The 26,387-nt window shown below is 46.8% G+C and overlaps 1 protein-coding gene across 9 annotated transcripts in view; it reads right to left on the reverse strand.

Moving 5' to 3' along the window:
• IL6R (interleukin 6 receptor) overlaps nucleotides 1–26,387 on the reverse strand; it is a 61,282-nt gene that overhangs the window by 3,567 nt on the left and 31,328 nt on the right. For 4 of the 9 annotated variants that reach the window (XM_070607391.1, XM_070607390.1, XM_070607394.1 and 1 more), the window contains exons 7-10: nucleotides 21,108–21,154; nucleotides 19,592–19,661; nucleotides 14,568–14,661; nucleotides 5,134–8,938 (exon numbers count right to left, since the gene is read on the reverse strand). In XM_070607391.1, coding sequence (XP_070463492.1) covers nucleotides 8,692–8,938; nucleotides 14,568–14,661; nucleotides 19,592–19,661; nucleotides 21,108–21,154 — 458 coding nt within the window. In that variant the 3' untranslated portion in view covers nucleotides 5,134–8,691. Of the gene's footprint in view, nucleotides 1–5,133; nucleotides 8,939–14,567; nucleotides 14,662–19,591; nucleotides 19,662–21,107; nucleotides 21,155–25,464; nucleotides 25,735–26,387 lie in introns of those variants that run through there. The other 5 variants (XM_070607395.1, XM_070607393.1, XM_070607397.1 and 2 more) reach the window with 4 other exon arrangements.

Below are 26,387 nucleotides of genomic sequence, written 5' to 3' on the forward strand. Positions count from 1 at the left end.
TCAGACTGGTGGGGCGAGGAGGAATAGTCTAGCTGCCTGGTTTTAGTTAGCACGTGAAAAGTAAAGTTTAGAAAGAAAACATTTACAATAGCTGAGTGGAAGCAACCCAAATGTTCATGGACGGATGAATGGGTAAACAAAATGTGGTAATAAGATACAATGGGATATTATTCAGCCGTAAGAAAGAAGGAAATTCCAACACATGCTGCAAGATGGATGAACCTAGAGCACGTTATGCTAAGTGAAGTGAGCCAGTCTCAAAAAGACAAATACTGTACAATCCCACTTCGATGAGGCACCTAGAGTAGGCAAATTTATAGAAACAGAGAGCAGAATGGTGGTCGCCAGGGCCTGGGGGGGAGGGAGGAATGGGGAGTTGTTGTTTAATGGGTACAGATTTCAGTTTTGTAAGATGAAAATGTTCTAGACGTTGCTTACACAACAGTGTGAATATACTTACCACCACTCAACTGTACTCTTAGAAATGGTTAAGACGGCAAATTTTATATGTGTCTTTTACACATATCTAGGCTGCCGTGTGTGACCAACGTGTTCTCTCCCCATAGATGAGCCTCATGGACTCGGGGCAGGGGGAAATAGGAATTAGGTTTGAGGTATCCATCCCCACCAGCAGGACAACCTTGTGCTGGGTCTGGCAGGTCTTGTCTATGGGCCTAGGCACCCTTTCCCCTGCTTGGGAGAGGCTCCACCCATGGATCCTGGTGGTTGAAGTCCGGAGAGACAATTGAAGCTCTGATAATCAAAGCACGATTATATAGTGAGGAGAGTCACTCTGAGACACGTGGAGGATCGTTTCCAAAACCCACAAATAGCACCAGAATTACTTCCCTCACATTGTGAATCATGTAGGATGAGTCGCTGTATCATCTTAATTCAAACAAAATGCTTCCTACATGACGTTTTTTAATGATTCAGATTGCCTTCTGATTTATGTGCATAAATAAACAGGATCACTAGTTTGGATTGAGGGAAAGACATATCGCATGTTGTGCTTATGAAAGCCAATTTGTTTATCAAGGTATCAACCAGTGTGTTGTTGACAAGTGAGAATCATGGTTTACATTAAAGGAGAGTCAAGAAAGATGTGTTTATATTCATTTTGTATTATTTTAAATGGTACGTTTGCAAGTGGAACATTCCCCCTAAAATCCTTGCACTTTTTGAAATGGAGAATGTCGAGGTTTTTTAAAGATTAATGAACCATTCTGTACCCATCACCCAGCTTCAACAATTACTGTCTTATAGCCAATTTTGTTTATCTATGATCCTCACGTATTTCTTGCACTTTTTTTTTTGAGGAAGATTCGCCCTGAGTTAACATCTGTGCCAATCTTCCTCTATTTTGTATGTGGGATGCCACCACAGCATGGCCGCTGATGAGTGGTATAGGTCTGTGCCGGGGATCCGAACCATTGAAACTGGGCTGCTGAAGCGGAGTGCACGGACTTAACCACTACACCGCAGTGCTGGCCCCTTCTTGCACTTTTCAATGACCAATATTTCATAGGCAGTACAATGTGGTTGAACTATTCTCAAATAGAGAGATTATCATTGTTTAATGAAAAGTTTTCTTTAATTATAAAACATACAAGCTTATGAAAAATGTTTAAATACTATGCATAAAAAAAAAGAAGGGAAAAAAAAGGAAGGAATAGGGGCCAGCCCAGTGGCACGGTGGTTAAGTTTGCACATTCCACTTCAGCAGCCCGGGGTTCACCAGTTCAGATCCCAGGTGCGGACATAGCACCGCTTGGCAATAGCCACGCTGTGGTAGGCGTCCCACATATAAAGTAGAGGAAGATGGGCAGGAATGTTAGCTCAGGGCCAGTCTTCCTCAGCAAAAAAAAAAAAAAAAAAAAAGGAGGATTGGCAGCAGAGGTTAGCTCAGAGCTAATCTTCCTCAAAAAAAAAAAAAGGAACGAATCTGGTCTTCAGTGACTTCCTAATGCTCTTAGAATATCGAAAAATTGCTTGACATAGTCCGTGTCCGAGGCACGCCTCCCCCATCCCTCCCCCTCCCCACCCTGCCCTTCACCTACAGCCCTTGGCAAGCCTCTCCGTGTGCAGCCACTCTCCGCCTGGAAACTTCTTCCTCCATCCTCACTCTCCATTTCCATATTTCTACCCCTTCCTTCCACGACTCCCAAGACCCCCTTAGTCATTTGCTCCCAGAGACAGCATTTGCTTGTTAATTGTGTAGCTCGCTGGGTGGACTGCCAGCGTCTTGCAGGAGGGATGGGTTCCTCTGGTACCCCCGCAGCCAGCACAGCGGTTCAGTTTTTCCTTTTTTTTTTTTGCTAATTTTTTTTTTTAAGATTTTATTTTTCTTTTTCCTCCCCAAAGCCCCCCAGTACATAGTTGTGTATTTTTAGTTGTGGGTCCTTCTAGTTGTGGCATGTGGGATGCCGCCTCAGCATGGCCTGTTGAGTGGTGCCGTGCCTGCACCCAGGATCCAAACCAGCGAAACCCTGGGCCACTGAAGCGGAGTGCGTGAACTTATCCACTTGGCCACGAGGCCAGCCCCAGTAAAGACTCCTTGAATGCATCTCACCGCCCAGAGAGAACCACCACTTACAGTGCGGTGACCATTCATCCTTTCAGAGGAGTGGACGGAATGAAATAAAGCACGTTTCCACTCCATAAATAAAGCACGATTTGACGATTCCGAGGAGGTTTGTTGAAGTGTATACCAAGAAAGCAACAGGAGAAAACCAAATCATTCACGCAGAGTTCAGAGGTATGGGCCCACACAGATAGAGGGGAACTGGTTTGATCTGGTTTCTGATCAAGGATCACTGAGGGTGAGGAACTGGTTGCTGCCCCTCCCCTCGTGTGACTCATCTTCTTTGTGGCTGCCTATTATATGAGCGGGTACTGGGGTCTGGCTGCCTCAGAGCCTCCTGTGGGAGCCCCGGGGACATGCCTTTGTTTATGGGCTCAGGCTCCCCTGGGCTCAGCTTCCAGCCCCTGCTCACACTGACAGCCAAATGAGGAACCCAGGTCCATCTCCCTTCAGGAGTGACTGGGCAAGGGCCCCACCCAGCACAGAGTGGGGGCACCTGGCCTGGGAAAGGACTTGGAAAGAGAGGCCCATCCAGGCAGTCACCAGTGGCTGAGGGGCCACATGGAGAGGGCAAAGAGGCGCCAGCCTTGGAATCAGGCAGACCCAGGTTTGGGGTCTAGTTCAGCCTCTCAACTAGCTCGGGCATCTTGGACCACTATCTTCACCAATACAAGCCTCAGTTGCTTCATCTGTAAATAGGTGAAAGCACTTACCTTGCAGAATCATTAAGATGAGAAAGAACGTTCCGTTTGTAAAGCACATAGTGGAGGGTCCATAAACGGTAGCCATTATTATTAGCTAATTTTAATAAACTTTCTCTACCTAAAAGGGACAGTGGACTTCTGGGTAAGCAGTAGGGCTGATCGTGTAGCTCTTTGCTGCCCACAGATTTTGTTTCCCAATTAATCCCCACAGTAACGTGTTGCTGTAGAACCTTTCCTCCAGCCCTGGTCTCCAGCACAGAGTGTTCCATGATTTTACTGAAAAAATTTAATTCATGTTTTGGATTGTCACCTAAAACCATTGGCATGAAATAGGACAGGGGCCGGCCCGGTGGCACAGAGGTTAAGTGCACACGTTCTGCTTCTCGGCGGCCCGGGGTTCTCCAGTTCGGGTCCTGGGTGCGTCCCACATATAAAGTAGAGGAAGGTGGGCATGGATGTTAGCTCAGGGCCAGTCTTCCTCAGCAAAAAAAAGGAGGATTGGCAGTGGATGTTAACTCAGGGCTAATCTTCCTCAAAAAAGACAAACACACACACACATACAAAAGAAATAGGACATGGCTGAGGTGTTTTGTTTTTTTAAATGACATACACCTACAGGAGACAAGGACCTTCATAAAGACATTAGAAGTTGGTCAGAATTTGAAGGACGGTGCAGGCCTTGCTGTCATTGCTCACGATTGCCTGAGAATCGCCCCGAGCCCCCAGCCCAGGCCTTGCACACAGCAGTGCTGCGTGGGAGCAGTTTAAGGCCTTTCAACAACACACTTCTGCTACTGCAGGATGGCAAATAGATTCCTGCCTCTGACCTGCACTTCTCACACATACCGAGAAAGGTTTGGTCTCCTTGTGCCTCAATAATAAGGAAAATGCTCTCCTAAGTGGCTGTTCCAATAACTGAGTGTTCCTTGCCGTCTTCTACAAGAATCACCATCTGCTCTCCCAAATTCTTTTGGAAAGAGCGTCATAACCATGTCATCCTAACAGTGATGCTGCGAAGAGGGAGGCACTGCCTTCCATCTCCTGCTCCTTGTGCCCACTCCTGCACCTCCTCTGTGCAGCCCACACAGCCTAGCCACCCTGGGGAACATCTGCTTCCTGTGTTGCTTTCTGCAAGACAGAGACCAACCTCAAAAGAGGTCGCGGTGTCCTCAAGGAGCCGGTGGCTCCTACAGGTGCGGCCCTGCGGCTTGCCTGACTCTCAGGCAGGGGGCCGCACGGCGGGGCCCCACACTTCAACTTTCGGTCTGAGTTACACAATTTCCAGGCTTCCCTGCAGTTTCATCCTCCCCAGCCCTGAACTGTTTACACGGCAACTCTTATCCACAAAGCATCCACACGACGGCTTTCCTCTGTTTGGAAGATGTGGGATGGCTTTGTCCCAAGTTTCTCCTACCTAAGACCCATTTCAATAGGGGACGGAGTCAGCCTATCTGACGATCAGGGATGCAGAGTTGCTTTGTGAGACCATGAACACCCCCTGTCCAATAAACAGTCTTTGGGTGAATGACCCTTTTCCTTCCCCACACGTCCATCACCTGGTAATGATGGTAAACGTGACAGAAGCACCCCACCCCTTCCAGAAACCCCAGGACTCATTTTGGGAAATATTTTCATAATTACAGTCTTTGGAGAAACGGCTGCTTATTTCTTAAACTTATCTGATCTTTTCCAGAGGTAATTTAATGGCGCGTTAAGGGGAAGCCCACCCCGAAATGGTCCTACCTAATTTTAAACCCCGTCTTTCCTCACTCCTGTCCACTCAGCAATCACGCATGTCTTTTCTTAAATGACCCAGGTACCCAAAACATCATTATCTCTCAAGTGTATTTTTAGAAAGTATTTATTTCAAACATTTACAATTTTCACTTTAAATGCAAAGTAGCTGGTAAAAAGAGAAAAACATTGAAAAATATACCATACTGACCCTTTCGCCCCATATACAGACATCAGCCTTTGGGATTTGCTTTCAGGTAATTAGGTAAAAAAATAAAAACAAAAAACTATTATTTCTCTACAAAAAAAAAACAACAATGTAAAGTTGAGGTATTCTATTTAACAGATGTGCGCTCTCCATCCAAATATGGTTTCTCCATTAATTAACAGCCCTGCGACATGCTGTTCCAATCCTTTCCTTCTAAAGTAGATCTTTGTTTAGCATATGTTATAAAACTGACAATGTTCCTTAATAATCATTAAGGTTGCCATAGAAACTGGCTGGCGCCAGGCCACACCGAGGACATGATGCTGGAAGGAGCTTTAGGGGACGTTCAGGAGCGTCTGGCACAGAACCCTAGCCAGCTGGCCCGAACTCCCCACAATGGCCCCACTGCCGGCTGCCGCCTGGGAAAGCCAGGTTCAGTGCTCACGCTCCGAAGGGCCACCGGTTGGCCTTGCTTCTCCAAATTAAGATAAATTTCTCACCAACTTCACTTGAAGCTGCGTGTCCGACTCCTCCCCAACTGGGTCAGTCTTAACTGCCTTCCATGAGGCTTAGCACCAAAGCAGCTGGGCGAGGCATTCCTGAACATTCTGCAGGAAACCCACAAACCATGACCACTCCCAGTCAGCACAGGTGGGCTCCCACCGCAGATTCCACACCTTGAAATGGCGTTTCCTTCCCTCCGGGACAGCACGGAAACCGGGGAGACCCAGTGTGAGCCCAGCGTCTGGTGAACAAACCCAGGGGCGAGGCTCCATGAGAGCCAAGAGCTCTCGGAGATACATTCAATGCCACCCCCTGGACATTTTTAAAAAAAATATTTCATTAATGCTACAAGAATTAATGACCACTTGACTCTAGACCTTGAACCAGCATATTTTCAACTTTTCCCACCCAGCAGGATAAACTGCCATGTTCAACAGAAGTTATCACTGTCCCAACATCTCACATCCGGCTGCGTGGCAGATTGCTACATGGATGTATCAGGTGAGGATAAAAGGCAGCACGTGTGCTGCAGAAACACAGGTAAGAATGACCCGTGGCTTGAAACACATGTTCACTGACCATAGATTCGAGGACACAGAAAGCTTAGGGTGTTTCCCTGTGTACAGTGAGCAAGGCCTACGACCCAGAGAAGACAAATACTTTTCCTTCATTTATACTAGCTTATAAAAACATAAAGGGAAAAAAACCCTCTTCACTACAAAAAAAAAAAGCAGTTCCGTTACAATAATAATGAAAGCAATAACAATTGGAGATCAAAGCTGCCTAGCTCTCGGCAATAATGAGCTATCTGATTTCACATCTCCCGCTAGCTCGGCTCTGCCTGGCTTTGGTAATATTACATGTGGGTAAAAACTTGCAAAGAGTTAAAGAACCGTGGCACAGAATCACCCTTTCTCATGCAGATTCTCATTTTTTATATTTCCCTTTAACAGCATTTTTGCTGTTCTCAAAGAAATTTTACAGAAATAAAGAAAAACCACCTGCCTGACTTTTGTCAACTTAAGATGAGTTGCCGAAAGCAGCAGCCGCAGGGTCTGAAACCTACAGACAAAGCCAGCAACGAAAATCACTACTTGCCCAAGATAGTAACAGTTTGAACCTGGCAAAAAGTAAATAAAACAGGATCATTTTCATCTTTTTTGCCACCTGTCTGCTGCTGGTGGTGGTTTTTCTAAAAGGGTACCTACAGAAGTTTTGTGGTCTGGCAAACTTTTAGTCCGTGGATACACGACTGATTTTCATCACAGCTTCATTCTGGGACACCCCAGGATACTTGAGGTCCTTGTTTGGGTAACCACTAACATCACTGAATTTTCAAAGCCTGGATAGAAAAGTGAGCTGAAATGGTTAGTCAGAGAGTCAGGCCTAGACATTTAGCGGGTGCTTCAATACCAGCTAAATTGAATCAAATTCCAGGAACTAACCAAAAGAGGAAGGCACCAAGGTAAGGGGTTGTTTCTTTTTAATGAATCCCCCTCTGATAACGGAAGGCTCACGGCTCTCAGCGGTGGGGATTTTCAGCTGGCGATCGTGGGAGGCTGGCTTCCCCACATTACACATTACGCCAAGGAGCTGGACACTGTCTCCTTCACAGCTGCCTGGGGGAGTAGTAACAAGCTGCTTTTCCCCTAAATTAGAGAAGAGATAGACTACTTTTTCGCTTGTTAAGACAAAAACAAAATTTAGAATGAAACCAGAGCCTCTTCTCTAATAGGGGAAAATCTTTTTTTCTCCTCCTTTTTCACTTGACTCAGTTTTCTGCTGAACAAAGTTATTGTGCTTTTCCCCCAAGTTATTTATATACTGACACTCAGCTAACACTGGCTCTTCCACCCTCTCGAGATAAAACAGTCAGCAGTTTTTAAATACCAGATTAAAATACATTCTTGCCGGGTTCTTTTGTCTTTTCACATAAATATTATCTTCCCTAGTTACTCAGGCTCAGTTGAAACAAAATAAACAAAGCTGGAGGAACACAATTTTGATCTCACCCCTGGCAGAGGCCCCTCCCAAAGCCAGTCCTCCTTTCGGGGCGCAGGGGAGGGGGAGGATGGAGAACTCCGGTTTGCAGAGGCCACGTCCCCCTCAGCTCCGTTACCATCAACGTGGGACCCTGTCCCCACTCTCCTCTCTCCTCCCTGCTTCTCTCCTCCTGAAGTCCTGGGATCCCAAGGAGGAAACTGAGCCCATGCAGTTGCTGCTGGATTCAGCAAGCGCCTAGGATTATCATTCACAGTTAGTAAAACGCTAATGAGGAACTAATCATAAATCCATTTCAAACCATCAGGCCCTGAGATACCATCCACCTCCCTCTCCGCTGTTTTCAGGTGGGGGGAAGAACGGCAGGTGAGGGCTTCCCCCAGGCCTCCGTGGTTTAAGAAAAGCCGCCCTCAGGCCCAGAAGACAGAATTGTGAAGGCACGTGGGTTTCAAGAGTTTGAGACTGTGCAGTGGGCCAGGGGACGGGTGACTGGGGGAGGGGGGTGTCCTTAGCTGGAAATCCATCCCACCTGCCTGAGGGTGCAGCTTGCAGAGATCTGTCGGGGTGTGCAGGTGGCCAGTGGCTTCTCCACACCAAGCCAGGGGAGTCCAAGGTGTCTGCGGCCGCCCGGCTCTACCTGAGCGTCCAGTAGAGTCTGACACCACTCCGTTCACAGGGCCTGAGTTCACCCTAACCGCTGTAAGCAGGCCATTTGGGGAAGGGTATTTCCAACACTCAGCCACCTCTTCCTTCTGAACAGATGCAGCAAACCTATTTTTACCCAGCATAGAACCTTCTGTGAGGCCCTCCTGTAACTGTGAAGCCAGAGGCCCCACGCACCTGAGATGAGCTGGAATGGCAGTGAGAAGCATCTTTTGCTAAAGCCAGCTTTTGTTTCGTCATCCACACAGTTCAGCAGGTCTGACACCACAACCTGCCAGGTGCCACCCAGCCAGCTATCTGGGGAAGAAGTAGTCTCTGTTGCTGATGTCATAGGGGCTCTGTGGGCCCCTGGCATCTGGTCGGCTGTGCCTCGGGGTGTTGTCAGACTCGGGGCTGCTGGGGGACACTGGCGGGGAGATGAGGGGAACAAGCACTGGGGTGGGCTTGGGCCTCTCAGGGACCAGCTGTCCCAAGGAATACGGCGGATGCATGCCCGTCTTGCCTTCTTTCAGAGCCTGCAGCTTCCACGTCCTCTTGAACCTTCACAAAGACACACAAAGACAAGCCACACAGATGTTTAGTTCACCCTGTGATGAACATGAGTGAAAAACACCAACAGCTGGCAGCCCTGGTGGGCTGGCACTCTCGGGTTTCAGCTCAAAAGATGGATAACTATTTATTCCATCAGCCGTTTTTGTCACCAGGGATTATACAATACTCTGAAGAGTTGGGGGCTTCAAAAACAGCCCAAGAGAATAGGTGTGTATTGCAGGTCCAATCTACAAATGGGGAAACTGAGGCACACGTGGCCTTGAATGTCCCTTTATAGCACCGAGAACTTAATTTGTCCTATTCCAGAGGATGCCCATAGGTATACATCATCAGTCCCAAATCCATTTACTTAAAAAAGAGAGGATTCTTTCAGAGGGGAAGGAAAATGGGTCTCAGTCAAATTAAGGCTGGCAAGAGACAGATTGTTTGCAGCTGCCATTTAACAGCAGGAAAAGGGCTGCACTGCTCCCTCAACAGCCCTCCTGCTCCTCTGGCTTCCAACATTCCCACCCTCCCCTCTTCTCCCTGCCCCTCTGGGTCCACTCCCACCATGCTGGCGAGTTCTCACAGAGCCAGCCGTGGGCACCACTCGGGCACAAGTGACTCATCTGACAGGAAGGTCGATGTTAAACAGGAAGGAGATAGGCATCTCTCTGATCACAGCTTCGTTCACACTGCTCCGCACTGGGCCCGAAGCCAGGGCTCAGTAACTGAGAAGTCACTTGACAGCCCAAAGAAAGATGAGACGGTGATAGCAATCTTCAGAGGTACAGTCAGGTCTCCCTGATGAAGGGGCCGTTCAGCTTCTCCAGGGCAGCTCACCTCCTTCCCCCGCTTCCCGCTTTGGTGCCCACTAACTTACTGCTTAAGAACCCCAAAGTGGGGGGCTGGCCCCGTGGCTGAGTGGTTAAGTTCGCGCGCTCCGCTGCAGGCGGCCCAGTGTTTCGTTGGTTCGAATCCTGGGCGCGGACATGGCACACTGCTCATCAAGCCACGCTGAGGCAGCGTCCCATATACCACAACTAGAAGGACCCACAACGAAGAATATACAACTATGTACCGGGGGGCTTTGGGGAGAAAAAGGAAAAAAATAAAATCTTTAAAAAAAAAAAAAAAAGAACCCCAAAGTGGGAGCAAGGTGGTCTCGCTCAATGCCACCAAATGTCAGCTACTCCAGGAAGGGCTGGGAGGGAGGAGGGGAAACCAATGTCAAAAACAAGGTTTAGGGATTTTCCTTGGATTTCTTTTTATATCGACAGGCTATTCCTGTGCTTATTATGATAAATAATTGATAGTTGGCTCCAAATCTGCCATTGGCTCTTAGCCTGCTATCCAAATGGAATAAACAAGCTGCAAAATGTCACTTCGAGCTTCATTATTCAGGCACCACACAGGCAGGGAGCCCAGCAGGGGTGCTGACTGGAGCTTTGCTGGGTCCCTGGGTGGAATTCTCCTCCCTCGTGAGAGGACAGAGTCATTACACTCTGGATTGCAAAATATCCAGACTCTGTCCCAGGAATTCCACTTCTGGGACTATACCCTAAGGAAATAAAATAGCTATGGAAAAAGCCTTACGCATGAAGATGTTCAACACAGCGCTGTTTATAAAAGCAAAACAACAACACCAATGCCCAATAATAGGAGGTTGGTTAAATGAATTTGGGTATATCTGAGTAATGGAGAAGTTAGCAGCTAGGAAAGTGAGGTTTACAAAGAATTTGTAACGTGAAAAAATTGCTTATTTTATAATTAATGCTAAATTTAAAAGGCAGAACTCAGAGTTGTAGATACAGAAAAATCATGGTTACATAAAAACAAACAAGAAGAAACTATGCAGAGGAAAAAGACTCAGGAAATTCATCTAAATATAAAGTGTTCTTGATCTGAGTGTTGATTACATGGGTGTGTTCACTTTGTGAAAATTCATGGAACCATACACTTATGACGTGTGCATTTTTCTGTATGTCTGTTATGCTTTGATCACATTCACATTTTAAAAATTAACAGTGGCTGTCTTTGGATAATATACGATTTTTTTCCTTCTTTCTATTTGTCAGTACTTAGCAAATTGCCAGTAATTAGCAAATAATTATATATCACGTAATTTTTTCTTTAAGTCTTTGTTGATGTTACCTAATATGAAAAGCAGTCTCTGCCCTCAGTTTTTTTTCAAAGCAACTGGATACGTAACTGAGAAAGATAAGCTTTCCTGCTTTTGAAATATTTTGAGGAGTGAATGAGACCTTTTCTGAAAATCACTAAGCTCCAAGGGGCCGCTGAAACCAGCAGCCTGGGGGGTGTCCACAGCCGGCACTGTCCTGACCTGGGCAGGGGTCTGAGCAGGGCCTGGGGCTGGAGAGGGTGCCAGGAAGGTAGAAGGAACCCACAGCTGAGCTGTCAGACTTCATCTGTACCTCAGCCTCCACCTTTCCTCTATTTTACACATTTGGGCTTCAGAATGTTTTGTTTAAAGAAAAGGCTCCGCAGCTAAAAGAAATTTTTTAAAAACAATCATAATAATCCTTACTCTTTTAAAAAAAATAAGGTGTAAAGACTAAGACCTAGCAAGAGGAAGTGACCCCACCCCCAAGGCCACAAGGGTACTCACGGCCCCCAACCACTTCCGTGGCCCAAGACACCAGGAAAGCCCCCTGTGGAGGTGGCAGAGTCTGTGATTTTAAAATATTGGAATGAGACTCTACGTTTAATACAAAACCATTTAAATCACAGGCATATACATAGGGAGTCCTCACCTAATAGTCCATTCTAAATAAACGTGCAGAAAACGAATTTTCTGCTGTGAGAATCCTATTTTCCCAGTGCCTGATAGCATAAAATAGAGAATCGAGGGGCCATAGGAAGCGGGGTGCGGAGAACTGGCCCTGTAAGTTATAACATCCATTTAAGAAGATGGTATACCTTTTTCCAATGGCATATTTAAATTTTTAAAAATTATCACTGACGTCGGGGCTGGCCCCGTGGCCGAGTGGTTAAGTCTGTGCGCTCCGCTGCAGGCGGCCCAGTGTTTCGTTGGTTCGAATCCTGGGCACGGACATGGCACTGCTCATCAAACCACGCTGAGGCAGCGTCCCACATACCACAACTAGAAGGACCCACAACGAAGAATATACAACTATGTACTGGGGGGCTTTGGGGAGAAAAAGGAAAAAATAAAATCTTTAAAAAAAATAAAAAAAATAAAAAATAAAAAAAAATTATCACTGACGTAGCTGGAAAAATATTTAGGAAAATACTACGCTTTGCTAGAGACAAAATAAATGTATTAAAAAGAAAAATATGGTATCATGGACTGGCAGGATGGACTTCAACCGGCCTCTCACATTCTGCCTGATGTAATGTGGCCATTCCAACGGTCACTGTGGTTCAGCCATATTGGCACTCCCAGACTCCCATGGTGTCTCTAAGCTTGTACCCCTCTCTTGATACGAGGGACTTTGGGAGTAGAAGGGTTTTTATCACTTGAAATAACTGGCCTCTTTCAAGTAAATTTGCCTTCTATAGGAGAAAATGGAAACTCACCAGGCTAGGAAATAAATTACTGACACATTCTCAGCACAGGGCATTTGCCCTCTTTGTGCCTCTGGAGACTCTGGTTGTGGAGCAACCAGCCAGTGTCCAAGCCCCACCAGCAGGACTGCGATGAGCGCTGTGGTCAGTTCTCAACCTAACACTTCTCTGTTAGTGGTTAACAGCACACCAAGATGGCGCTGCTCGTTAACGGTGCCACTGGTCAACAGCGCATTGATAGCACAGACTGGGGCCAGCTCTTAGCTGACAGCAGGCTAGGACAGTGGGCAGGGACTTTCAGGACAAGAGTTCTAGTTTTGCCTCTGCTATTAACAAGCTGTGTGTCCTTGGGCAAGTCATCTTACCTCTCAGGGCTGTTTCTTTATTTGTAAAATTAGAGAATTTGACTAAATGACCCCTAAGGCCCTATTCAAAGAGCATGAGCTTTGGGTTTCAATCTTGGCCTTACCCTTACTAGCTGTACTCATGCCACCTCATTCGGCTTTAGTTTCCTCATCTGTGAAGTGGAAATCATGATATTTACTCTATAGGATCTCCGGTAAATTATGAGAAAGGCCTGTTGAAGCCCTACTGATATAGAAATAGAAATAGAACACAGAAGTCTGTGCCTGAGGTGAGGCAAGGAATCCTTCAGAAGGCAGTAGGAAGACCTCTGACTGTAGGCATGGCCCCCACTGGCCCAAAGATAGAGAAGGTATGGAAGGCTCCTACAAGGAGCTACCTCTATTCATTAGGAACTTTATCTCTTGCACACCCTTTGGAAATTTTACTCACTATTTCATTGGAAAATCAAAGTAAAAACAACCCTGAACACAGTTTGAGTTGTCATCTTGCTAATCTTCCAACCCAGACCACCTTGGTGGTCAAGCTAGTTCAGGGTCACTGTGAAGATCCAATGAGCTAATGTGTGGAAAGCTCCCTGCCAAGGTCTTACCCTTCCTTCCTAAACACCCTCAAAGCCCACCTCTCACAATCACCAACTAGAGTCCCTTGAAAGTTACACACGAGCTAAGAGAAAGGAAGGTCAGGGGGAAGTTTCTCCTCCACTTGTATTATCATAATTAACCACTGCCCAAAGCCAGGGCCCAGTCTGACTACTTTTAGGCCTTCAGCATATGTGAAATTGCGAGCTCCTGCTGTAAAATCCTGAACATCGTAAGTTTTCTTTATTGTCCATTCACTGGGACGACTGTTAGCTGATTATTCTGCATCCTTGGGAGTGAAAGATAACACTAATGATCGGATGGAGAGAAAGACTGAGATGAAACGAGCATTGTGCTGCAGCGGCCAGGACACCAGCTCAGCCTGAGTGCTTCCCAACCATGGCAGGGGAGAGCACTAGGACCCAGCACTTAAAGGTGACTCTCTAGGTCTGCTTGTTTTGAGATATGGAATATTCCTAAGGAGGTCTGGCCAGGTACCTCAGATTGACCTGTGTACACACTTCTGTTGTGGTGCTTCTCCGTGGTACTGTCGTCATTTTAGTACGGCTCTTGGAGGAGAGGAAAGGTCATGTTCCATTGTAATCCCAGAGCCTAAGGTGTTTCTTCAGTACCTAACACACAGTCTCTCCCTCAGTTTTCACAACCAGGTCTTCCTGGTTCTTCTCCTCCCTCCCAGGCCACCCCTTCTTACCCCTTTCTCAGTTCCTCCTCCTCTACACAACTTTTCTCTCCCATGGCTCCAACTACCATCTACACGCTGGCAACAAGACGAATTGTCTGCCAGACACGTCCACTTGGGATTTTCTCAGGCTCCTCACACTCCATGGTTCCAAATAGAATCACTGCTCTTCCCTCAGCTCTTCTTCCTCTAGTGTTTCCGGTTTTAGTGAATGACACCACCATCTGCCCAATTGCTGAAGCCAGAAGCTTGAGGTCAGACTGACTCTTCCCTCTCCTTCATTCTCCTCATCTAATCTGTCATCAAATCTTGTCAATGTTACCTCTAAAACATGTCTTGAATCCACTCATGGCTCTCCAACCCATTGCCACCATCCTAGCACAGGCAAAGCCAGCTAGATAAGAAAATGAGAACATCACAGGGCCACCCCCAGGAGCCATCTCACCTCAGGACAATGCCAATGCAGAGGAGCGTTCCAAAGGCCAGGCTTCCTCCAGCCACCAGGAATGTGGGCAGTGATGTCAAAGAAGAATCTTGCACTAGAAATAAAAAGAAGATGAAGAAAAAGAAGAGGAAGAGGAGCAGAGGAAAGAAAAGAAGAAAAAAACCCCACTCAGCTGGTGCTGTCAAAAGCCTCAAGACTTTTGGAGAAGTCTGGAGAAGGAAACACGCCTGGAGAAGGAAACAGCTCTGCTAACCATCAGGCCACTTAAGAGGCTTGCCAGTTTTCTGGCCAAAGCCAACACTGGAAGAGTCACCCCCAGCATAATTCTGAAAGACCCCAGGATTCCACCACTTGGCAAGAGGTACACCTCAAGCTCAGAGCTTCTGAGCTCCTGCGGCCAGCCACAGACTCCCACTCACTTTCAGAGTGACTTTTCTAGTGGCGTTCAGCCTGCCCCTACAAGGCATAGAGGGGGTGCAAGAAACAGAAGCTTTGGGGACCTCACTGATGGCAGCTCCATTGAGGACGACATCAGGGAGGCTCAGGTGCTTTAAATCAAGTATTTGGGTGCAGTTTTCTCCATTGAGGTGTCATCTCTTGCCAGTCTCCCCACTTGGTACTCAAGCCCCAGCCATACAAGCTTCACTCGTTCTTCCACAGGGCACGTTCTTTCTCCTCCAAAGGCGCTCCATATATTCTCTCTTCTCTCCTGGAATGCTCTGCCCACCTTCATGGCCCCCTTGGCTATCCAGTCCCACCTTGGCCTTTGGGTCTCAGATGAGGTGATGTCACTTCCTTTGAGAAGTGGCCCCACTCCAAGCTGGGTAAGTGCCCCACCTGGTGACTTCTCCAGCTCCACCTCTATACTGAGCTCCCTGAATACAGGGACCACATGTGTCTCTTTCGCTGTTACTCTCCCAACTGCTCACCCAGTGCCTAGCACAAAGCAGGCTCACCAAAATATTTCTTTGAATGAATGAAAGAACAAACTAGCTTCACAAGCAACCATGTCCTTCCACGGAAAGCTCCTGCCCACGGCTGCCAGAGGGAGACCCGGACTGGACAGAGAGTACGTCTAAGCCAGACCATCAATCTCTCCTGCTGAGAAGGCAGATACAGTCATGCGCCACTTAACAACAGGGCTGTGTTTTGAGAAACAAGCCATTAGATGATTTTGTCATCTTGTGAATATCATAAAGTGTATTGAAAGGGAACAAAATTTGGCACCCCAAAATGAGTCTCTTTGACATGAGGATTATTTTGTGCTGATTATTTTTAAGAAACAAAAGACTCACAAAGTTTTCTGGTTACCTCCCCCTAAGTGCCTAAAAGAATTCAGATTAAAAAAACCCATCTCAGGAAGCGAGCTACCACCTTAGAATATTGTGAACCAGGTGGTAGACAGGGAGGAACCTCGAAAAGCCTGTTTTTTGGGCTTCCCTCTGTGTTCTACTGTTTCTGTGCAGCCAGACAAACACTTATTTTCCAAACATTTGCTCCTTTTCACCTACCTGAATTGCCTTCCTTCCCTTTGAAGTCTCTGACTCTCCCCACCCCCAACATCTTCCTTTGTCTTTAGCTGAGGATGGAATTCAAGGGGAGGGCTTCGGCCATTTGGGGGAGTTACTGGGTTTTCCTGGGTTTCTCCCATGTATACATGTTATTAAACTTTTGTTTGTTTTTCTCCTGCCAACCTGTCTCATGTCAATTTAATTATTAGATCAGAAGAAACCAGAAGGGTAGAGGAAAATTTCTTTCTTCCCTACAGTGCTTACACAAACCTAGACGGTATAGCCTACTACACTCCTAGGCTATACGGTACTAATCTTATGGGACCACCGTCATATATGGTCTGCTGTTGACTGAAACGTCACTATGCAGGGCATGACTACATTTGCAGTCCCATGGACTCGGGATTCAGGTCCTCTGCCCCTGCTGGTGAAGATGCCGCCTGCCAGTCATCACTTCAGGTGCCCAGTGGATGCAGGCTTTGCCATGAGTCCAGATTGGGAGGCAGCATTGACTGCAAGAACAGGTTTCTCTGAGTATGTCCCACATCTCTTGGCAGACAGCCATTTAAAGGAAGCAGTATGCTTGGCTTACCCATTTACTAGTATTCCATCACCTTATGTATTTGTTCCTTCTTTTGTTCAACAAATATTTATTCACTGTCTATCACATGCCAGTCTTTGTTCTAAGTCTCATGGTTACAGAGAAAAGGATGACAGAAAAGCCTTCCTGGATCTTACATTCTAATAAAGGGATACAGACAAACAAGTATGTAATATGACATCAGTAATGACAAGGGCATGATGAAAAGCAAAGCACAGGATAGGGAGAGAGTGACAGCGGGGAGGCTCCATCACATGGGGTAGTGGGGAAAGGCCTCCCCAAGAAGTGGGTATTTGAGCAGAGGCTTGGATGTATAAAGGAGCTGGCCACCTGGAGGCTGGGGGAAGAGCATCCAGGCACAGCAAGCAGCAAGTACAAAGGCCCTGAGGTAGAGCATGAGTGGAAGAGCAAGGAGGGAAGAGTGGGTGAGAGAGAGAATGGAGGCGGCGAGATCTAAAGATAGGGAGCCCCATTCCATAGAGACTGGGACCTCTGTCAGGACTCTGGCTTTTATTCTAGGGAAGATGGTGTGAGACAGGGACAGCTTAGATTTGTGTTTCAAGAGTCGTTCTGGCTGCTAGAAGAGGAAGAGTCTGTTCGAGGTTAAGACTAAAAGCTAGTGAGCCAGCAGGCAGCTCCTAAAGTCCTGCAGGAGGAGAGACAGCAGTGGCTGTATCAGGTGTTGGCAGGGGAGGTGGTGAAAAGTGGTCAGCTTCTGGACATGTCTCAAGGTACAACCGACAGGACCTGCTGGGGAACTGGACATGGGGTGAGGGGTAGAAGAGGAAGCACGCCTGTTCTCCCGGGCCTGAGAAACCCACAGAGTATGGTGCCAGTTACTGAGATGAGGAAGATGGAGAAGAAAAGATTTGGGCTGGAGATGTGGGAAGGCATCAAGCATTCTGTCAACCATGTTAAGTTTCAGATTTCTAGTAAGTATCCAGGTAGACTTGTCAGCCAGGCAGTGGATACGTGAGTCTGGGTCTTAGTGGAAAGATCAGGGAAGGAGACAGAAGTTTGGGAGTCATCAGGCCCCAGGAGTCTTTAAAGACATGGAGCTGGATGAGATCATCAGTGAGAGTGGATGAGGCATACCGGAGGGTCCCTCCTCCACAGCAGCTCTTGAACTGCTGCCCGGACCATCCACCCATATTATTCAAGGCTCATTTCAAACGGCACCTCCCCCATGAGCTTTCTGTGACTCCCCCAACTCAACATGCTCTCTCAAGTCTCTAAATTCCACTTTGCTTCTGTCAACTTAAAAAGCAAATTTGCCTGTTATTTTGTCCTCAAAACAAGTTTATTTGGGAAAAGCCAAAAGCATTGCAATTCTGGATGTGCATGCTATGGCAAACCACAGGCAAAACCAGAAAACAAAAGACGGGAGCTGCCTTGGGGCCGGCCCCGTGGCCGAGTGGTTAAGTTCACACGCTCTGCTTTGGCGGCCCAGGGTTTCGTTGATTCAGACCCTGGGTGCGGACACGGCACTGCTCATCGAGCCACACTGAGGCAGCATCCCACATGCCACAACTAGAAGGACCCACAACAAAGAATATACAACTATGTACTGGGGGGCTTCGGGGAGAAAAAGGAAAAATAAAATCTTTAAGAGGGGAGCTGTTTTTATAAAGAAAAAAGGGGGATTAGGGAGGGGCTGTTCTAAAGTCCACTGGGGGAAAGTAGCAGTTCTGGGTGGCAACAGCTTCTCATTGGCTGGGCTGTTGCCAGGTGGGGAGAGAAATCTTCCTTCAGTAGTAAAGTAGTTTTACTTCCTGTCCAAGATGCAAGCCACTCTGTAATTGATGTCTGACAGGGCATAAGAGCTCCTCCTACAGGTCTTCCTGACTCCCATTTGGTTAAGACTTCTTTTATTAATTTCCACAGTTTCTCCATGCCTCCTTTTTGGCTTATCTCACACTCTGCTCTTTGTTACGATTGCTACTTTACTCTCTGCCAGAACCTGTCCACTGGACTGTAGACTCCTGGAGAGCAGGAATGGGTTCAGTTCTCTGAGTCTACAGCTGTGCAGGCAGAGCGTAGCCCCAGGCATTTAGTAGGTCCTCCCCAGGGGCCCTGCACTAGGAAAGGCTTTGCAACCAGGATGGCACAGCATGGGTAGCCAGCAGCAGGTGCAGGCAGCAGTCTGCCCAGGTAAGGGTAACAAGGCCAAGGACTTCCTCAGAAAGCCCAAAAGCCATCAGATGGAGCTGCTCATCTACTGAACCTATGGAGTCTGGACTCCATGAGTCCCATACACATGGGAAAACAAACATAGGACCTCTGATCTTTCTTTTTTTAAAAAAAGATTTTATTTTTCCTTTTTCTCCCCAAAGTCCCCTGGTACATAGTTGTGTATGTTTAGTTGTGAGTCCTTCTAGTTGTGGCATGTGGGACGCCACCTCAGCATGGCCTGATGAGTGGTGCCATGTCCGTGCCCAGGATTCGAACCAGCGAAACCCTGGGCTGCCGAAGCAGAGCGTGCGAACTTAACCACTCGGCCATGGGGCCGGCCCCTCTAATCTTTCTTGCTGCAAATGTTGATAACTTTTCCCAGTCTTACAGGTATAGAGAAACAGAAGCAAAATCAAGGGCCCCCAAAACAAAGATTTCCTTCCACACGTGTTCCATTTCAGACTCCAGTAATTTTGTTTGTAGCACACTCATTTGTATTCTGGGCCAATTCTGAAATATTTTGCTGATTTGTCACATTTGTTTTATGGTCCCCTCACTATATCTTAGCTAACAATATAAACTTGAATGTATTAAGTAACAAAAGAACATTTCTGCCATTGACCTTTTCCATTCAGCAGACTGGCCCTCTGCCAACATTTCCAAATGAAAAAGGACTTTCTACAGAGACAGGACTTTTGTGCCCCATAGACCATAGGAATATAAAAATATCCAGTCCTTACCTGGGAGGCTTGTTGCATTTGCAGAATCTTTAAACAGAGTATTTTCATTGTCTTCATTAGTAGTAGATGCCTAAAAGAGACATTCCTCACTGTAAGCCCATTTCAGCAGATTCCACCATCATTCAGGACCCAGCTCAGGTGCCACCTCTCCTTAACCCACTCCCTGATCCACCCAAGGCATTCCTTTCTCTGTCTCATGGACCTCTCCATTTCTGACCTATCACTCTCAACTTTTGCACTATTATTGGCCTTATTTGTATCTACACCTTCCCTGCTCAAGGTGGGGATTTCTTCCCAACTGCGTCTCCACCAAGAGCTGAAGGGCACAGCACCTTGCCCAGAGGAGATATCAACAGATATGCTGAAGCAGCAGCTGTCCCATGGGTCTGCTGCCAGGACAGAGGTACCACCACTTACTGGGAAAAGCACAGACTAGAATCCTGGATCCACCACTTAGTACCTATGTAACCTTGAGCATATTTCTTAATCCATGTGGCTGTCAGCTGTACTCCTTTGCAGGCACGACCATCCTTGGCACCTTGAATCTAGGTTAACGTAAGGATCAAATGAGATAGCAAATGCAAGGCTCAGAGCCTAGTAGGGCTGGGCAAGTTCTCAGTCAGTGTCAGTTCCCCTACACCCTGTGTTGGATGCTCTCCAGCCCCAGAAGAATGGGCTTCACCCTGGAGCTGCTTCTGCCAATGCCTGGACAGTCCAGCATGGAATATGGGTAAGGGGCGGGACCCAGGCTCCTCCCCTGTGCTGCCCAGCTCCAGGAGGGGCCAAGCCTCCTAGCTTAGCGTTTAGGGAATTAAGGACCACAGGAGGAGATGTAGTTGCATGGGAAATTGGATTACTCAAGGATTTGTTAGGCAGCTTCAGAGGTAATCCTCTTTCCAGAAAATTATGACACCAGGCGTCCATGGGGGAAAGGGCTCGGATGAGTTGAATCCGCGTCATGAGCTAAGCCGTCAGTGGTGCCCAAAAAGCCCAGAGATGAAACAGCAGCCACTAGACGCAGAGCAGTTCTGAGAGCCAGGCCAGCGCCGCTCCACAATTTACTTGGCCCCAAAGGCCCTGGGCAAGAGCACTGCTATTACCCTGTTTGGCAGAGGCTTGAAAAGGACAGGTAAGGGGGCCAGCCCAGTGGCACAGCGGTTAAGTGCACATGTTCTGCTTCTCGGTGGCCCCGGGTTCGCCAGTTCGGATCCCGGGTGCGGAAATGGCACCACTTGGCAAAAGCCATGCTGTAGTAGGCGTCCCACATATAAAGCAGAGGAAGATGGGCACGGATGTTAGCTCAGCGCCAGTCTTCCTCAGCAAAAAGAGGAGGATTGGCAGTAGTTAGCTCAGGGCTAATCTTCCTCAAAAAGGAAAAGGACAGGTAACTTGCCCACGGCCACATTTTTAGTAAGTGGCAGAGCTGGGATTTGAACCAAATCCTGTCTGGTGCCAGCCCACCATCCAAACCCTTAGGCACTGCTGCCCTGACTCTTTCACAAGAACATGAGCTCACCTGTGTGGACGGGGACACCTCAGTCTCAACTTCAGGGCTCCTGGGTTCTGTGGATAGAAGTAAGGGTCATTATTAATGATTCATGGACCCTGAAATCCTGCCTGATGGGCTGCAGAAGGAGAATAGAGTTCTTCACAATGTTATTTAAAAGAGCATAATGTTGGCAATAAGCAAATATACAACCATAAGGGACTATATAAATTGTGACATAGCCATATACTGCAATAGCCTTTAAAAATATTTTAGAAAAATGTCAAGGACGTAATATATAAAAAATGCAAGGCTAGAAAAAGTCCATATAGTTTGATCCAAAGTTTCTAAAGGAACATATTTATATCATTATTTGTTGTATATTAAATTACATAAAATAATACGTATTTACACACAGGAAGAAAAAATTGGAAGGATACACATGCCCAGAGAGAAGCACTGTTAACATTTTGATTATGATGATGGTAGCTAATAGGGCTGTATGATATACAGGAAAGTTGTTAAGAGAATAAATCATTGGGTTCTCATCACAAGGAGAAAATTGTTTTCCTTTTTTCTTCTTTCTTTTCTTTTTATTGTATCTAGAGAAGATACAATTGAGAAGATGGATGTTAGCTGAACCTACTGTGGTAATCATTTCACAATATATGTAAACCAAATCACCCTTCTGTATGCCTTAAATTATACAGTAATGTATGTCAACTATCTCTCAATAAAACTGGGGAAAAAATTTAATTTAATTTTTTAAAAACATTCATTTCCTTCTATGCACCTTTCTGCAATAAAAAGAATTTAAAATAAACAAGTTCTCATCTGCCTGGGTGGGTTGGTACACTTTGCCCGAGAAGGGATGTGGACCAGACGACCCGACAAGGCCCCTCCTCCTCCATGGGAACATGTTTCTGCAGAACACCCCCAGGCAGCAGGGGCCACGCATCAAAGTGAGAGTACTGACACGAGACTGGCTCAGCCGCAAACGTGGGCCCAAGGGACCAGGAGCTGAACCGTGACAGGCAGTGGTGGAATGCTCTGGATTTTAAAATATTTTCTTTTCAGTTCATCATTTTTCCATCAAGAAGTTAAAAATAACACAGAAATGGTTTACACAAAGATGTCAAGTCTCCCTGAGCTGGGAGTAGCATAAGGACCAACAAGGGGGTGGAGCAGAGGGTGATCCTGCTTCTGCTCGGGAGAGAATTCTCGGTGGGAGTGTGCCATCCCCAGGAGGGGAGAAAAACAGACACTAGCATCACTGGAGGGGACATAAGAGCATGTTCAGTCTCACCCATTGTACAAAGAGGAAACAGAGGCCCAGAGAGGGAAAGCAACTTGTCCAAGGTCACACAGAAAGTTAGCCCAAACTCAGCGTAGAATAAACCGGAGGGACCCAGCCTCTTATTCCTCTCTGTTCCTCCCAGCTCAGCCTAGCAGAGAGCAGTTAGATGCATAGCAGGGGGCGACTGAAGGATGAAGAAATGATACGGGGGTGCTAGAATGAAAACTAAAACCAGGGGATGGGGGTCAGCACAAGATAGAAAACATGGCTGACCATGGACGGTCATTTGGTCCAGCGGTTCCCAAGCCCGGCCATGTTCAGCATCATCTGTGGCCTTTTAGGCCCCATCCTAGACCTGCGGCCTCAAGACCTTGGGGATGGGAGTCAGACACCAGGGGTTTCAAAAGCACCCCACACCAAGAGATGTTTCAGGAAGAAAAGGAGACCCACACAGCTTCCACCCTCAGCTCTGACCCCCAACATGGCCTGTGGTCCAGAGAAGGACGTTTAACCTTTAGAGGCTCAGATTTCCGGGAGTAAAGTGGTTGGAATTTTATCTCAAATAACCCAGGAATGTTACCAGGATGAATAACATTTTTCTAATGCAGAATAAAATTGTCTTACATAACAAGACTTTTTAAAAGCTTCCAAGATGATCATGGGGACCCCTGATTCAGACCATTTTGTTCCCTGAGATGGAAGGTGGAGCAACTTTTACATCGTTATTAATACTAATCATTTCCATTTTACAGACGAAGAAACGGGCTCAGGGCAAAGTAACTTAGATTGACCATATTAATAGCATACTAAGAAAATATTACTAATATTTCTTGCAGCAACCTTTGTTGAGGCTTACCATACGCCAGTCCAGGTGGCTCGTTTGCCTGTATTGTCATCTCACGTCACCTTCGCAGTATCATGCAAGGCAGGGGCTATTCTACCAATTTTACAAAGAACTTGGGGCTCAGAAAGTCTATGGAACAGTGCCAACATTAGGGAGCACTTTTTCTTCTGTTTAGACAAAGGTATTTTCTATTTCTCCTCAAGTACTTTCTATTTCCTAACGCCCCACTTCAGCCAGTATATTGGACAAAAGAGGGGAAGGCACTATCATTCACTGGCCCCCGCGTGCCCCCTGTGTGCCAGGAGGTGACAGTGGCAGTGACAATGGTGGTGGTAACAAGAGCCACAATGACAGAATATCTAACATTTATTGAGCACTCACTATGTGCCAGGTGCCATTCTACCCACTGACATGAATTAACTCCTTTAATCCTCACAACAATACTCTGAGATGGGCATCGTCGTTATTCCCACTATACAGATGGGGAAACTGAGGCATGGGGAGGTTAAATAACTTGCCCAAAGTTTTGTAAGAAATAAGTGGTAAAGCTTTCTGGCTCCAAGAATGATTTTTTTTTCTTTATTTAAAAAATTATCTCTAGATTGAACATTTCTCAAACTCAGGGACTGTATCTTACTCATCTTTTGAAACTCAGACCTTAACACAGGCCGGCATCTTGCTGAAAAACCGTGTAGTTAGTAAAATTTCAATTATAGAAAATCACTGGGAAAAAAAGACTGTTAGGAACATTAACAGTGGTTGCTGCTGTGTGTTTTCCCTGGATTAATATTTCCAAGATTGGAAGATGTATTTTATATTCATAACAAAATGAATGAATGACGAATGACCATAATCCAATAAGTGAGATGAATAGAAGACAATACATGAGTTATTGTTGTTGGTTCTTTTTTTTTCACATGAATTTTTAAAACAAGAAACTTCTGTTAAGTTGAGAATTGATTTGGGCTTGCTCACTTGGGTTTTGGAATAGAGAAATCCAATACAAAAGATGGCAGAGGCCTTCATCCCAGATATGTAACCTTGGTCAAGGTCAAGACAACCTCTTTTAGGTGTTGTTTCTTCACTTCTAATTAACAGGAATGGCTCCCTCCGGCACAGATCACCTGAGATCATGCTGAAAGGACCTAGCACTGGCCCGGCACACAATATTTAAAAACTAACCTGACTCTCAAAATTAAGAACAGAGAACATAAAGCATTTTTTTCTAACAAAAATTTTGTTTTTAATATTTATCAGTTTTGATTTTGTGTGTGTGTGTGAGGAAGATTTGCCCTGAGCTAGCATCTGTGCCACTCTTCCTCTATTTTGTATGTGGGATGCTGCCACAGCATGGCTTGATAAGTGGTATGTAGGTCCGTACCCAGGATCTGAACCTGTGAACCCTGGGCCACTGAAGCAGAGCACTCAAACTTAACCACTATGCCACTTGGCCGGCCCCCAAAATATTTTTAAATTGTATATTATGACCAGTTAAGATATGGGTGGGGCTCAGGGGTTGGACTACAGAGAGGGAAAATAGGAGTGGGCTGAGAATAAAGAGGGAAAAAAAAGAGAAAAAGAGGCCAGAGGGTGGCAGAGATGAGGGAACAAGGAGAGAGGGATGAACCACAAAGCCAGAGACTCACAGGAAGGGGTGGGGGAACCCACAGGCCGGGCAGCGCCAGGCAGCACTTTCCACTCTGAGCTCGCTCCCTCCCGCCCTCCACTTCACAGCCTGTAAACCACCAACCAGACGGTTAATCACTGCTCCTCCATTTAAGCAAAAAAAACCCAAAACACCAAAAATTCTCACCGAGGAGCTAACAGTCTCCTTAGGAGAAATAAATCACCTCCAGCTGGGTCCCAAACACCACCCATGATGGTCTGCAGAGAAGTCTATCAGTCTGAGGCCAAAGGAAAATACGAATGAGGCAGCGTGGATCTCCGCATGGTGTAAGGTTGCCAGAGTGTCCTTCATTCTGACCATATGCTCTTGTTTTATCCTCTTTCATGAAACAATGGTGATGGTAAATAGCAATAGCTACTTTTTATTTAATTGTTTATTTTTTGGTGAGGAAGATTGTTGCTGAGCTAATATCTGTGCCAATCTTCCTCTATTTTGTATGTGGGACGCCGCCAGTGTGGCTTGATGAGCAGTGTCTAGGTCCACGCCCGGGATCCGAACCTGTGGACCCTGGGCCGTCGAATCAGAGTGCACAAACTTAACCATTACACCACCAGGCCAGCATCTTAATTGTTTAATTTTACATCCTTACTTAGCAAAATTAAAAGTTGGCAACCTTATTTGATCCCAAAATTCTTTTTGAAACGTTACAGACCTGTGACGTCCCATGGTATAGGCACCTCTGAGCTAGGTACAGAGGTCAGGCAGGGAGGATGTGGGAGGAGGTGATGTGAAGATGAGCGTGGAAGGAAGAACGGAGATGACCACATGAAGACACGGCATGAGGACGGGAGGACACACATGCAAAAGTGCCAAGCCAGGTTCAGTCCACCTGGAGGGAAAGAGACACGTGAGGAAGGGCCAGGCACGAAGGAGAGGTGGGCGGGCAGCTGGAGAAGGCCTCTTCAGCAAGCTCAGGGGTGTGAACTCCACCGGAAAAGGGATGGGGAGCCACGGCTGTAGGTCAGGGCGTGACAGATGCAGGCTTGTGATTTAGCAAGATGCCTGAGGCAGTGCTGTGGGGGACTCATGGGTGCTCACACACCAGAGACAGGAGACGGGTTAGGAGGGGTTGTTGTAAGAATTCTGTCAAGACGTGACAAGGACCTGAACCAAGGGAGGGCGGTGTCCAGCCTGACGTCCCGGGGATGTCCTGGCTTGGATGGCTGGTGGGTGGTGCTGCCCTTCGCTGGAGAGGAACGCAGGGAGGTTGGCGAAGGCAAGTGATGTATTTGGTTTGGGTTGTGCTGAGCGTGAGGCACAGGAGGGGGGACCTGGGCTGATGTCTGGGCGGAGCAGACATGAATCTAGGGCTCAAGAGACAGGTTTGGCCTGGAGACACAGGTGACTAAGAGAAATGCTGGCTTTTACCGTACACTTACCATGTGCCAGGCCCTACACTAACCGCTCTCCATCTCCTTTGATCCTCACAACAACTCTGGGAGGCAGGCTTTTTGGGTTTTTGGGGCAGGCATTACTACTTCC

This window comes from Equus przewalskii, unplaced genomic scaffold, assembly GCF_037783145.1.
Source record: "Equus przewalskii isolate Varuska unplaced genomic scaffold, EquPr2 ChrUn-10, whole genome shotgun sequence".
Classification (NCBI taxonomy): Eukaryota; Metazoa; Chordata; class Mammalia; order Perissodactyla; family Equidae; genus Equus; species Equus przewalskii.